Raw genomic sequence first — 13,904 nt, forward strand, 5'->3', positions numbered from 1 at the left:
AGGGGACATCCCAGGGATGGTTTTGTTCTTTCAGTTTACCTCCTCTGGGATCTAAACATCCACCCATGTGTTTGCTGTGCATAGTGACCCATGTCACTGGATCCTGGTGGTTTAGGGGTCCAACTCCAACACACCACTTTGGCCTTGAATTTCTGTAGACTGGCAGGCTTGGGGCAACCCCTCTAGGGTCAATGAGCTAGTCCACTTGGTCTAGGGTCAACCAAGTACCATTGTTGGATGTTCTCAACAGGTGTTATGGACATTGTATCTGATGCTGGTGTTCGGGTATAGTGCTCACAAAACCCTGGCATTGCTGCAGTGTCCTTGTTTGGCATTGTAGTGCATCCTCTTGTAGGGCTCCATAGTGGGTGGGATCAGTGGGCACCAAAATATTCTTTTTTTATTATGAATTCTCCAAATAAAAACTTAAATAAAATAGTGAAAAAACAGTCCATAGGTAAACGACCATGTCTTGATGATTCTGAGCAGCAATCTTCAACATCTGTACCTCATTTTTTTATGCTACATTCTCTTCAGACAAATCTTTAGGGCAGATGTGTCCCATTTTCATTCAGAAGGGACTAGAGGGACTTGCTGGCTCTCCAATGTCAGTAAAGAAGTTTTGCTGTTGTGACATATTGATGGAAACTTTTGCATCTAAACACAGTGAACTCCTCTTGCATTCAAAAGTGATTGGGGATATACATCTTGAGGATACGCTTCATGCGTATTTGAATTCATCACGTGAAGTTATTTGAAGAATATCAATGAGTCAGAGATTCTTGCTGGTTTCTCCAAGGAGTTTCTGCAGTGAGGCGTATCTCCACTCACAAAGATGGAATTATGATGCCGACCAGTGTCCTCGTTTTGACATTTACATCACCACATCCACCTGTCACCATCAAGGCAGGTTATCTGAATTGCAAGGTACAACCATACATTCCAAACCCTCTCAGATGTTTCCAATGTCAGCGGTTTGGTCGCCAAAGACATCATGTCGTGTTCCTTGACGTGTGCCTATTGTGGTGGCAAGGACCACGATGTGTATGAGTCAATTGCAATGGCTATCACCTGTCCTACTTTTGTTCTTGCCCTAAGTGGTTGGAAGAAAAATAGGTGCAGAGTTTGAAGATGATTCAAAACCTTACTTACCCTGAGGCTTAAAAGTTAGTGTCCACCACTTTATCTTGGACATATGCTGCTGCACTTCATTCCACTGCTACAGTGAGAATGCAAACGGATCTCTCTGTGCCTCCAAAAGAATCGTTCTCAAATCAAATGAAAAGTCTTGACTTCCATGGTTAATAAAGCTGATGGACCAACTTCAACACTGTTCCTAAAATACATTCCAGCTAACCTCAAGATCCACTTCCTTTGGTTCTGGGTATGGGCAATTCTCAGGTACATCTTCTTCTCCCACCCCAAGATACAAAAAGATCATTTGTTCACGTCCTCAGTCGTTGGAATCCTCTTTGAACAGCAAAGATCTGCCCAATCGACCCAGGGCACGATCCATGGAGGTTGACAGACTTAACTTGAATAAAGACAATGAAGAAAAAAAGACATGGTCATAAACAGAACCAATTTCCCCTACATGTAAATAAAAATTGTCACCTTGATACAATGAAACTGTTGAGGTTTACATTCTAATCTGGGTGACGTCAGGGCACTGATTGTTTTGTACCATCAAGGAAACATTCTTGAAACCTGCAAACACAGTCACCTTTCTGCATTTTTTTTTTGTACAGAAATGACAGGCTATGTGATAGAAGAGTGCATGGAGGGGTGGGTGGCACTGTTGGTTAATCAGCATGTGCCCACCCTCTCTTTACCACTCGACACACCCTTGTAGGCTGTAGCCATTCGTGTTTTTTTGGGTCACACCATCACTGTTTGACCTTTAATCACAACCGTTTTCTTTTCAGTAATGATTTTTATACTTATTTTTGTGCAATTAGTCTGTCCTTTACTGCTGTTGATCTCTCAGTTTGCTCCCCTTCACTATTGCCCCACTCTTTATGGAGGCAGTGATCATTTTCCTGTAATTTTGAGAAAGACTGGCCATGGTTGATGCCACCCGACCCGTGTACCCTAGTGGAAGCTGGATCAAGCAAACTGGCCTTCTTTTACTGCTTTTGTAGAACCTGATCCTGCCATCGTCTGTAAGCCATCAATAGATGACTGTGTGGCAGCAGTAACTGAATGTATTATACAGGCAGCTGCTCAATGTATACCTAAAACCTTGACACATATCCTCATCTGTGGTGGAATCCTGCCTGCCACATGGCACAGAAGGCTCAAAAGTGGGCCTGGGGTACTTTTCACTCTCTTGTAACACATCGCTTTACAGCAAGCCCATGCACATGCTCAGTGGGTAAGATGTCAAAGCCAGAAGGACTTGTGGATTAAGTTCACAACCAGCATATCTTCTACCACCAGTTCCAATGTCATATGGGACAAGATTCGAAAGGTTAGTGGGCAGTATAATTCTGTCCCCTTCTCAATCTTGCTCTCTGATGGCCAGGAAGTAACTGATACCCGGAGCATTCCCGATACACTAGATGAAAGCTTTTGTGAGGTATCTAGCACTTCTGCTTCTTCCTCCATCTACTTAGCCATCAAGATTCGGGCAGAGTGATCACCTCTTTCCATTCGAGCTGATTGTCTCTGTGACTATAATCGTCCCTTTACGCTGGTGGAACTCAAATTGGCAGTACATTGGTCGGACCTGGGACCTGATGATGTACACTATGAAATGCTGCACCATCTATCTCCTGCTTTTCTTGCTATTCTTTTGATTGTTTTTTAACTGGATCTGGCAGGAGAATGTTTTTCCTGATGCCTGGCACCAGGCTTTTGCCCTACCTTTTGCTAAGTGTGGGAAGGATCTTAAGGTTTCTTCAAACTACTATCCAGTTGCTTTGACGAGCTGTCTCTGTGAGACCTTAGAGAGGATGGTTAATGCTAATCTTGTTTGGTTCCTTAAATCAAACAACCTCCTCTTGCTCACCCAGTGGGGGTTCTGACAACAGTACTCCACCATAGACCATCTGGTTCGACTTGAAACATCAATCAGAGAAGCCTTATGGTACAACATGGAGGTGTGGCATTTTCAAGACCTCCATGTATATGGGTTATGTGGCCATTTTCCCGTTTTTATTAAAAATTTTTTATAATAGACAGGTGATTCAAAGTTCATGTGGGTTCGACACTTTTCCATTCTTCTCTACAGGAACTTGGAGTCCCTCAGGGCTTTGTTTTGAGTGTCACACTTTTCAGTATAAAGATTAATGCTATTACTGAACATCTCCCTCTTACTGTTGCAAAGGGGCTCTATGTTGAGGACTTTCACATCTCATGTCAGTGATTGAACATGAAGTATATTAAGCAGCAGCTACAGACTGCCCTCAATTATTTACTGAAATGGACCACAGCAAACAGCTTTAACTTCTCTGCCTCTAAAACCCTTTGCATGCACTTTTTTCTGCCAACAGAATATTCACCCTGATTCTGGACTCCATATTGTTGAAGTTGTGCTGCCTGTGGTCCCTGAAACAAAGTTTTTGGGGCTTATCTTTGACCATAAGCTGACCTTTATACCACACATCAAGCAGCTATGGGTCAAATGTACAAGAGCACTGAACATCCTTCGTGTCCTATCTTGTCTTCCACCACTTGGGGAGCGGGTCAGTGTTCTATGTTAAAGATATATCATGCTCTTATTTGATTGTAACTAGACTATGGATCACTAGTCTATGACCTCGGCCTTAAAGATACTGGACCCTCTTCTTCATCAGGGACTTTGGCTCTACGCCGGGGCTTTCCGCACTTCCCCAGTTCAGAGCTTATACAAAAAGTCTCATAAACCTTCTTTGCACCTCTGCCATTTGCAACTGTCTTTACTGTATGCTTCAAAACTCTGTTCCTTACCACATCATCCTACCTGGCATTGTGTTTTCCCTCCTCTGTGGGTCATGAATTTTGAAAATGGACAATCTGCCATTGCTGCATTTGGCCTTCGTATCTAGGTGCAGTTAGATGAATTGGGTCTGTCCTTGGATAACATTGCTGTGTCCACTGGTCAGCCCATACCACCATGGCTTATCACAGTCTTCAAATGTGACCTATCTTTAAGTCGTCTGAGGAAAGCAGACACTCCTGATTGGAAAAACTGTCTGTTATTTGCTGAACATCTTTTGAACCATCCTTCCATTCCTATTTATACAGATGGTTCAATATCAGGTGATTGTGTGGGTTCTGTCATGGTTCATTGTGATTTTGTGGTTGCACAAAGAATCCCTTCTTGTTCTATGTTCACTGCTGAACTGTATGCCATTTCTCTTGCCTTGGACCACATAGACGCTAAGCAGTACTCAAGTTGCACTATTTACAATGACTCGCTTCATTCTCTACTAGCCCTTTAACATCTACTTCTTTCCACTTTTTCTGGATATTGGGCTACATTAGTATTCGTGGGAATGAGCTCACGAACACTGCAGCTAAATCTGTCTGCTCTTGCACTATCACCAACCACTGTGCCTGTTCCACACCAGTTGGCAGTCGACTTGGAGTGAGCAATGTGAAAACAAGCTTTTCCAAATAAAACTCTCTGTTGAACTTTGGCTATCTCCCTTCTGTAAGGATCGGAAAGAGGAAGCTGTTCCTACTACACTACACATTGTTCACATTTTTTTAACTCATTATTTTCTTTTATCTGGAACTGATGCATCAATGTATTGTCTGTATAACACTCAGGTCACAATAAGCAACATTTTACTGTCTTGCCATTGTTACAACTGTCAACAACAGCACTATTTTAAACATATTATGTCCCAAAGTTTATCTGTAATGTTAGACAGTGTTATTGGCGATGGTGACACTGCCCACCTTAGAAATGTTTTTAGGTTTTTTTAAAGGCCATTAATCTCTTTAATGTTATTTATGTTTTGTTTTTTTAATTTTTACATTAGATCTTTTTTTAATGTGATTCCCTTTTAAGAATCAAAGTACATCTAGTTGGATTTGAAATTAGAAAATGGCCGTCATGTCAAATAACTCAAAACCAGGACTGGAAAGGCTAACTTCAGGTGACTAACGGTGGTTTTTGAACTTACCTGTTAGTCTTCCTGTTGAGTTATGATAATTACAAGTAATCTACAGAAAATCTGTTACAACTTGTATTACTATAGTTTTTCTCTTACTGCTGTAGACTAGATGTAAAAATTGGATTTAATGCTATTTATGTTTTTAATTCAAAAATTAAACTTTATTTTGTTTTACCTTAATTTCCTTTTATGAATTTTAATAATTTTACTTTAACTTTAACTTTTTACTGGATGTTTGGTGCAGATAGCCTAGTCACTTTGCACCATAAAACACCAGGCCAACTAACCAAAATTACTCTACATTGGATAGTCAACATTTTGAAAGAAAGAACTTGATGAACAAGTCTAATAAAAAATCTGAAAACCTGATAGTTTATGTATGAGAACCTTGTAATGTTTTCTACTATTCTGCAAAATTTTGTAAAGATATGTATGTATTATAAAAAATTGTAGTATAGTTACTTTTATGGTTACAAGATGGGTGGAAACTACCAAGCCCAAATTGGTAGGGTTAGTATGATACAGATCCTCAATAAAGTAACACAGTATACAACTGAAGGAGCTAACTAGTCATAGTGTTAATATGATATAAGTAATTAGTAAAGGAGGTACAGTTAATAAGTAATGAGACAAAACATGTCAGAGTATTGATAATAATACCAGTCATTTTCTAGCTAGATTAAATTTTTATAACGACATTGTTGCATAGTACACTCAGATGCCTGTTTTCTGTCAGGAAGATATAAGCTTAAAGTTTGGAATTGAAACACTGTTGATTATATTTTAGGAAGTTTTATGTCTAAACCACTTTTTATTCTATACTTTTGTTAAAATGGCTCTGTTGTATGTATAAGCTTAAGCTTTGTTTAAATCATTATTTTTGTTCTATACTGTTTTTAAATGGTTCTGTTAATCACATAAGTTTAAATTTTGTGCCTAAAGCACTGTTTTTATCCTGTACTTCTGGCAAAATGGTTTTTGTGTGTGTAATTTTAAGCTTTGTCAAATGAAATTATTTGTTCAGTTGGTAAAATGGCGATGTTGTTCATATAAGTTCAAGCTTTATGTCTACACCATTTTTATTTTATGCTGCTGGTAAAATTCTTCTGCTTTATGTATAAGTTTAAGCCTTTTCCAAACACCAATGTGTGGCTTTGTGCTTAAATTCCAAAGAAACAAGTTGTGTAAACAATTGTTCTGTACTACTAATAAAATGGATCTGTTGTGCATGTAAATTTAAGTTTCTCTGAGTCACTGTTTTGTATTCCATACTGTTAATAAAATTGTTATGTTGTATATGTAATTTACAACTTTATGTCTAAACCAATATTTTTATATTGTTATTCAATACTGTTTGTAAGATACTTTTAGTTTCGTAGTATTTGCAACTTTAAGCTTTGTCTAATTCTCTGGTTTTTACTTTAGAAAAATAGTTCTGTTTTTATGAGTAAATTTAAATTTTATTTAAATCATTATTATATTGTGTAACTTTGTTTAAATTGTTCATTAGTATTTGTAGTTTTAAGCTTTGTTTGAAACAGTTTTGTACTGTTAGTGAAATGGTCCTGATGTAACTAAAGATTTAAATTTTGTGTATAAATCACTGTTTTTCATTCTATAACAGTGGTAAAATAGTTCTGTTGTTTCTGTAAGTTTAAGCTTTAATATTCAGGGTGGCTCCAAACAAGGTACCCACATTTTGAATGGTGGAATTAATAGTCAGTGAACCTGCAAAGCCAGTAAAATGTGCTTATTAAGATTTCATGCAAAAATAGTAACTTTATATACCCTGTTGCATTCAAACAATCATGATGTCTACAGCAGAGTGCCTGTCACGTTACACAACATTCAACGCTGAGTCAGAGAAAAGCATTTGTGATCTGTTGTGTGCTTTAATTTATCAGTAGTTTTGGGTTTTGTTATATGAAATATAACTTTTAGAATATCTACACTGAAGTGCATAACTTTAAATGGGTACATTTTTGGGTTAGCTTGTGTAAATCACTGTATGTGTTTTATTCTATTGGCAAAATAGTTGTGTTATATGTGTAACTTCAAGTTTTACCTCTAAACCACTGTTTTTATTCTATGCTGATCATCAGTTGTTTCTGTATGTGTAAGTTTAATATTAGTTGTTCAAACAGAAATGAAATCTATTGAGGTTTTTGTAATTATATTCACAGGTATGTTTGTTATCTGTATTATGCGTATGGTTTTCCAGTAGTATTTTTTACATACATGTACTTGAACTATTTCTTTTTTTGTGGTACAAGTTTTGAAGACAGAATATTTGAAGCAAATATGAGCATTATTAAGAAATATGAAGGAATGAATCTATATAGATTTATGTTTTAGGTATTCCCATACGTCTCATATTTGGAAGAATAATTTAATTCTTGTGGGTGGAGTCAACACCTTTCCCACAGCATCCCCAGGGGTAGGAGTAGTGAATCTTCAGACTTGTCAGTATTGGGAATGGCATCTTCCAGTAAGTGTTGCTATTAACTTTCTCAATATAGAGCTTAGTCAATTTGACTGACCAAAGTCTAACTGCTCATGAATCACCATCTATCTTATGTACAACTCAGCACCAGCACACTAGTGTCTTTACTTCACTAATTACATCATTCTCGATGTTAGTGTGCCAACTTGTAACAGTCTCTTTACACTACTATAATTATACCAGTCTTGCTGCCAGTGTTAACTTGTCAGTCTGTTTACGCCACCATACTATTATCCACCTCATCACTAGTATAGAAGTTTCGTTACATTGTACAAATCAAATATTGTTTTCTTTTTAACCTATGAAGATTTTCTTGTTTAAAAAAAGGATTTAATTTAGTTCACGTCATTAATTAAAGTCAAACATTCTAAACTGTAATAGATTATTTAAGAATTGTTTTAAAAAATTAACTTATCTGTGATATTATCTTAGCTAAATTTACTTCAAAAGATATTGAAATATTTTCAAGTGTTTTTGTTCATTCTAGCCTCAAGATCTTTTAAGGCCCATTTTGCTGCATAATCATTCCAGCGTGCTACAAGAAGAGAGAAGGAAGATCTTAATATTTGGAGGAGGAGGAAACTGTTTTTCTTTTGGGACTCACTTGAACACTTGTGTGATAGAAATAGACCTGCAGGAATTATGTGGATGAGTTTGTTATTAAAATGCTTCATGAATTGTGAATTGACTCATTTATTTCAAATATTTAGAGCCAGGCCTAGCCTAGTGGTTAATGTGCCAGAAAGAGAACCTGAAAATCCATATCTTGTATTATGATACCATTTAGGACCATTGACTAACATGTTTCCCCTTTTAACCTCATCAGTTTAACATTATTGATAGCACAGATAACCCTTATGAAGTTTTCCACAAATATCTAATATAAGTAAAACAGACTTATAATTTCATATTTACTGAAGTAGTGTTTTTATAACAGTCACTGGAGCAACTTTATATTTAGATTCAGATTGGAACATATTCTGACTCTGGTGATCTTGCTGTGTAACTGAGATGGAATTAATTTACAGTAGCAGAACAATGAACATCTGTCACTGTGAATGGGTAAAAATAATTTAATGAGATGATCTATTTCACTATTGTTATAAAAAGTTCAGCAGTGTGTGTGAAGTTTAGAATCAAGTACAACTCTTTGAAACATCACTTTGTATATGACTGCAACCATGGAACAGTGTCAACAACATTGGGTTTCTTTAAAAACATTGTGAAATATACCCTTGTGTTAATCATAACAAGTACTAAACAATGTCTATTGCAATGTAAATGAAGCTTCTAATTCAGTGAAAAAGGGTTTACAATATCATTGTCTAAAACAAGTGGAGACTGTGTTTTTAATTCTGCTGTATAAAAGAAAACACTAAATTATTTTACATACAGTTCTTAATTAAGTATTCACAAATCTTAAAAATATAGATTTTTTTCCACTTACCTTAAAAAAGCAGTAACTGTCACATATATACCATTGATAACGTGGGTGAAGAATGGTACCATATTAATTGTGTGTTAAAGTGCAGTGACATAAATGTGACAGTGTATATTGTATCATGTTGGTGAAGAATGGTACTATGTTACTATTGCGTGTTGAAGTACAGTGACATGAACATGACAGTGTATCATGTAGGTGAAGAATGGTACCATATTACAATTGTGTGTTTGAAGTGCAGTGCCGTAAATGTGACAGTGTATATTGTATCATGTTGGTGAAAAATGGTACCATATTACAATTGTGTGTTTGAAGTGCAGTGCTGTAAATGTGACTGTGTATATTGTATCATGTTGAAAAATGGTACCATATTACAATTGTGTGTTTGAAGTGCAGTGCTATAAATGTGACTGTGTATATTGTATCATGTTGAAAAATGGTACCATATTACAATTGTGCATTGAAATATAGTGCCATGAATGTTACAGTACATATTGTTGTATAAATGGTGGAGTAATATGATTGTCTATTGAAGTTTTGTGTCATGAATATGACAGTGTATATTGTATCATGTTGCTGAAAAGTGGTACCATAGTATGATTGTAGGTTGAAGCATAGTACAATGAGTAGGAGTGTACTGAAAATGTGTTGTGTGAGAAATTAATGGAGAATGTAGCATGTGTATCAAAATATTTTTAAAAAATGACATTAGTGTCGGGGTTTTAAATTATTTTTTTATATATACCACTTTCTTATTCCAGTGACCTGGAAAGTTTAATTGATAGCAACAAGCATATGATACATTTCTTAAAGAGCAATATATATTTCTACTGACAAACATTCACATACGTTTCACAAAGACTTGAATATAAAAACGTCAATTATAATACAAGAATGCAAGCCCAAGTATATCAATAAATAAGTTAGAATATATTATTTTTACCAGTTGGAGAACAAAATAGAATTTAAATAAACTGCTATTGATTAAACACTATTATATATCTGATGGAAGAGCTGCCATGATAAAATTTATTCATTGAATAATTTTACTAAACATTCTCAGAATACATGACATTTTAGTCCTGAATATGGTTAAGAATAAATTTCTTCTGTGCATGACCTGTGGATGTATTTTGAGCTTACAATTTGTGTGAAAGGTTTTTATTTTATACACAAAGTGAAATAGTCTGATCGTTGACATCAGTCTATATCTCATTCATTTTCAAGCTGTATATTGTAAATTGCACCTGAAACTATGAGAAAAAAAATTGTGCTGTTTTTGTTTTTTGCATTTCTTAAAGTACAAATCCTACATCGATAGTTAAGAATTATGGGTGACCTCTGACTGAATTTTAAACTAAATGCGTCAATACTTAAGGCGGCGCAAATTTTTAGAAAATTGCCACAAGTTTACTTCTTCCATTAATTTTCTTAATTACCCTTTGTTTATCATTTAGCAAACAGTGATACTGTAACATGATATCTGAAGTTTGTTATGGTATCATTACGTACAGTGTTTTATAATTTAGTGTAATGTACCATACAGTTTCTAGATTTAAGAGGCAGTAATTCAGCATCATTCCAGATGACACTGCATGTATCATTAATATTATGGTTATATGCTCTTCAGATAAGCAGAACACTATTTATTTCAGTTACATTATTTCCAATTTGACTCGTAACTTAAATATTTTGCTTTCATTTTTCATACATTATTCTTCTGAAAAATCATTATTACGTAAAAAGTTGTCAGTTTATTAATAAAGAATTTAGCTGTTTCATGATAATTGCCCTTTCATTTTAACAATTTATCTGTTGTTGTTGTTTTTGAATTAAGCACAAAGCTACACAATGGGCTATCTGTGCTCTGGTTGCCACGGGTATCGAAACCCGGATTTTAGCGTGTAAGTCCGCCGACATACCGCTGAGCCACTGGGGGGCACAATTTATCTACTTTGTAAGATGTTTTTACAGTTTCTGTTATTGGACGGGTTCTTTTGTATTATTCGGTAAAATGCAATGTTAAACGTAGTCCACTTCATCAAATGATAGAGCAAGTGTTTTATATTTTCTCCCAGTAGATTTACATTTTCAGTTTCAAATAATGATAGGCCTATGTTTACGAAGAATAGTAAAGAATCACTTGATCATTTTCTCATACCTGTGTAGTCTTGTGTATGTACATCGAAATACAGTTTGTACTCGATATTCATGAAGTGACAGAATAATAAATCGCTAGCTTAGTAATGAATATACTGTTGTAACAGATTTCACGAGTTATTACGTTAGCTTTCATCATGTATCATTAAAAATTATTCATCTCTACTCTGTAGTTACAATACAATCTGCTTAAATTTCACTTTAAAAAAAAAAGGCCCACTATATGCTTTTTACTGCTAAACGTACAAAAACAGTCTATATCTACTTGACTAAATCATACTAACTAACTTTGTCTTAATTGAACTACGATTTCAATGCATATTTATAAAGTCCAAATGAGGCCTAGAACATTTCACACACTATGAGATATTATATGTTATAATAGTCGAGAAAACCACGAATATTCTAGTAACATTACACAACAACATGATAGTTTGTACATTACGACAATTGAACTACACAATGTATGATTCACACTTAATTAAAAACCTGCAAAACTATCACTTCAAAAATTACGAAGTTTAATACTCGAGCTCTGTTTAAACGGAAATAATCGTGTATATTTAACAATAAACCCTTCTTTAAGAAAAATATTTGCAATAATTTTATGCTGTATACAAAGACTGTATTCGATTCATGCACAAAATGTACTGGTATTCTTCACCAACATTTGAATTTGCTTTGATGGCTTTAATATGGAACTTCTAGTTCTGGAGATACAGTGCCTACATTATCGATTTCACTCCTTTATATGTATACAAGTGGCTGATAGTCTGTCTGTATGTTGAACTCCTTCTCGAAGAAGTAGTTCTGGAATTTTCAGATGACAAAAATGATGGTCAGATGCTCTCATTAATTCAGAATAATTTTTCTCTTCACTCAACAGGTGTTTTACTGACATATGTAAACTGTAAACATGTTTTTGCATAAGTACTGATCCATTTCCAATGTCTGAGGCATTGATCTCAACAATTAATGATCTGTAAGTCTGACATCCTAAGGATTGGCAAACTTCCTAACATGTTTTTCTGTGATTATTCCCGCTTTCACTCTTGGGTTTGGCCTTTCTTGATCAGGTTCATTAGTGATAAAATTACTTCAGTGTAGTTTGGGATGAAAACCTTATTTTATCCTGCTAATCTCAAGAATGATCTGAGTTGCTGCTTGGTCATCAGAGCTGGTGCATTTTGTATCTAGGTTAATTTCTCCTCCTCCATAGCTATCTGGTGGTAGCCTACCTTGTGTCCAACAATGTCCAGCATAGAATATCCAATTTAGCTCTTAGGTAGTCAGACCTGCTGTTCCCACTCGCCTGAACAGATCTCTGAGTTTCGTCAGGTGGTCTTCCCATCTGGCTGTATGGTCACATTATCATCCACATAATGGTCAGTGTTAGTGGTTTTAAGCAACAGCTCCCTCATTATGCATGCATTTGAATGTCACTGCTAAGTTGACTAACCTAAATGGCATACTCTTGAATTAGTAGTGGCCACGTGGTGTTAAAAACGCTGTCTTTTCTTTCATTGTGCATTCATTGAAACCTACCAATAACCTTTACTTAGGTCAATCTTGATATAGAACTTGGCCTCCTTTAGTTTCACCATGATAGCCTCTGATTGCCCATTGGTTTGGAGTCAAACTTTGTCACGAGATTCAGCTTCTGGAATTTTATGTAGAAGCAATTTTATCCACTCTCTTCTTCACGATTACCACTGGCAAACAGTAAGCTTAATTTTAAGGCTTTGTAATTATGGCTTCTAACAACACCTCAATGTATCGCTTGATAAGCTTTCTCATTGTATAGGACTTCACTTTGACTGGATCCCTGGTCTTCATCATGTGTTGCATAAGGTCCAGTTTCTCTGTGAATACATCTTCATACTGGTACAACAGATCTTGTAATTCTTACCAGTCAATTCTTCACTAATGTTAACACCTTTGTATATTTCACCTTCACTCAGTAGTCTTAGGTCTAGTAGGTTTCATCATCTATGACAGTCACTGTCGTCTAGTTCTGCATTTATGACAGGCACACCCACAATATCCATCTATACCTCAATGCCCATTAGATTCTTAACCCTCTCAAACTGCCCTTTTAACAGATTGGGTGGTAGATCTTAGTTCCCACCCTTGTTCACTTTATAGTCCATTCTGTTGACCACTTCCTACACTTTAAAAGGTCATTTCCAGTGCAGGGTGAATTTTGCTCACTGTGGATAGCAGAACTAAGGTCTTATGTTTAACCTTAAAATATCAATCATTTATTTTCTTGTCACAGAAATACTTCTGACTGCCTTTCTCAAACAAGTTAACAAGGTCTCCTCCAGTTCGTTTCTGAGGTCTAACGTATTGGTATGTGTTCCTCACTTCTGACTATTTTTCTGTCTACAGTTCTTTCAATATCTGCATTGTACCTTGTATTGTTCTTCTGTGCAGTAAATCAATGGGCGAAAATCCTGTCCTTGTTTGTGTAAATTCTCAATAAACAAATAGCACTACCTGGTCACGTGATCTCTCCTAGTACGTCTTCTTTAGTATGCTCTAACATTCTGTTGGCTCTTTCACAAAGTCCATTACATCTAGAGCTGCCTGGTGCTGATGAATCTGCACACTTTTTGCGTTAACTGAGTCTCTCTGTCACTTCTTTTGGGAAACGTACTCTGCAGAACACTTCCAAAAGGCTTCTGCAACTCTA

At 35.9% G+C, this 13,904-nt stretch overlaps 1 protein-coding gene across 8 annotated transcripts in view; it reads left to right on the plus strand.

Moving 5' to 3' along the window:
* LOC143247145 (tRNA wybutosine-synthesizing protein 4-like) overlaps positions 1–8,292 on the plus strand; it is a 64,873-nt gene extending 56,581 nt beyond the window's left edge. For 6 of the 8 annotated variants that reach the window (XM_076494755.1, XM_076494756.1, XM_076494754.1 and 3 more), the window contains 2 exons: positions 7,461–7,593; positions 8,096–8,292. In XM_076494755.1, the coding sequence (XP_076350870.1) occupies positions 7,461–7,593; positions 8,096–8,260 (298 nt within the window). In that variant the 3' untranslated portion in view covers positions 8,261–8,292. Of the gene's footprint in view, positions 1–7,447; positions 7,594–8,095 lie in introns of those variants that run through there. The other 2 variants (XM_076494757.1, XM_076494759.1) reach the window with 2 other exon arrangements.
* The last annotated feature ends 5,612 nt before the right edge of the window (positions 8,293–13,904 follow it).

The sequence above is a fragment of the Tachypleus tridentatus genome, chromosome 3 (genome assembly GCF_004210375.1).
Source record: "Tachypleus tridentatus isolate NWPU-2018 chromosome 3, ASM421037v1, whole genome shotgun sequence".
Lineage (NCBI taxonomy): Eukaryota > Metazoa > Arthropoda > Merostomata > Xiphosura > Limulidae > Tachypleus > Tachypleus tridentatus.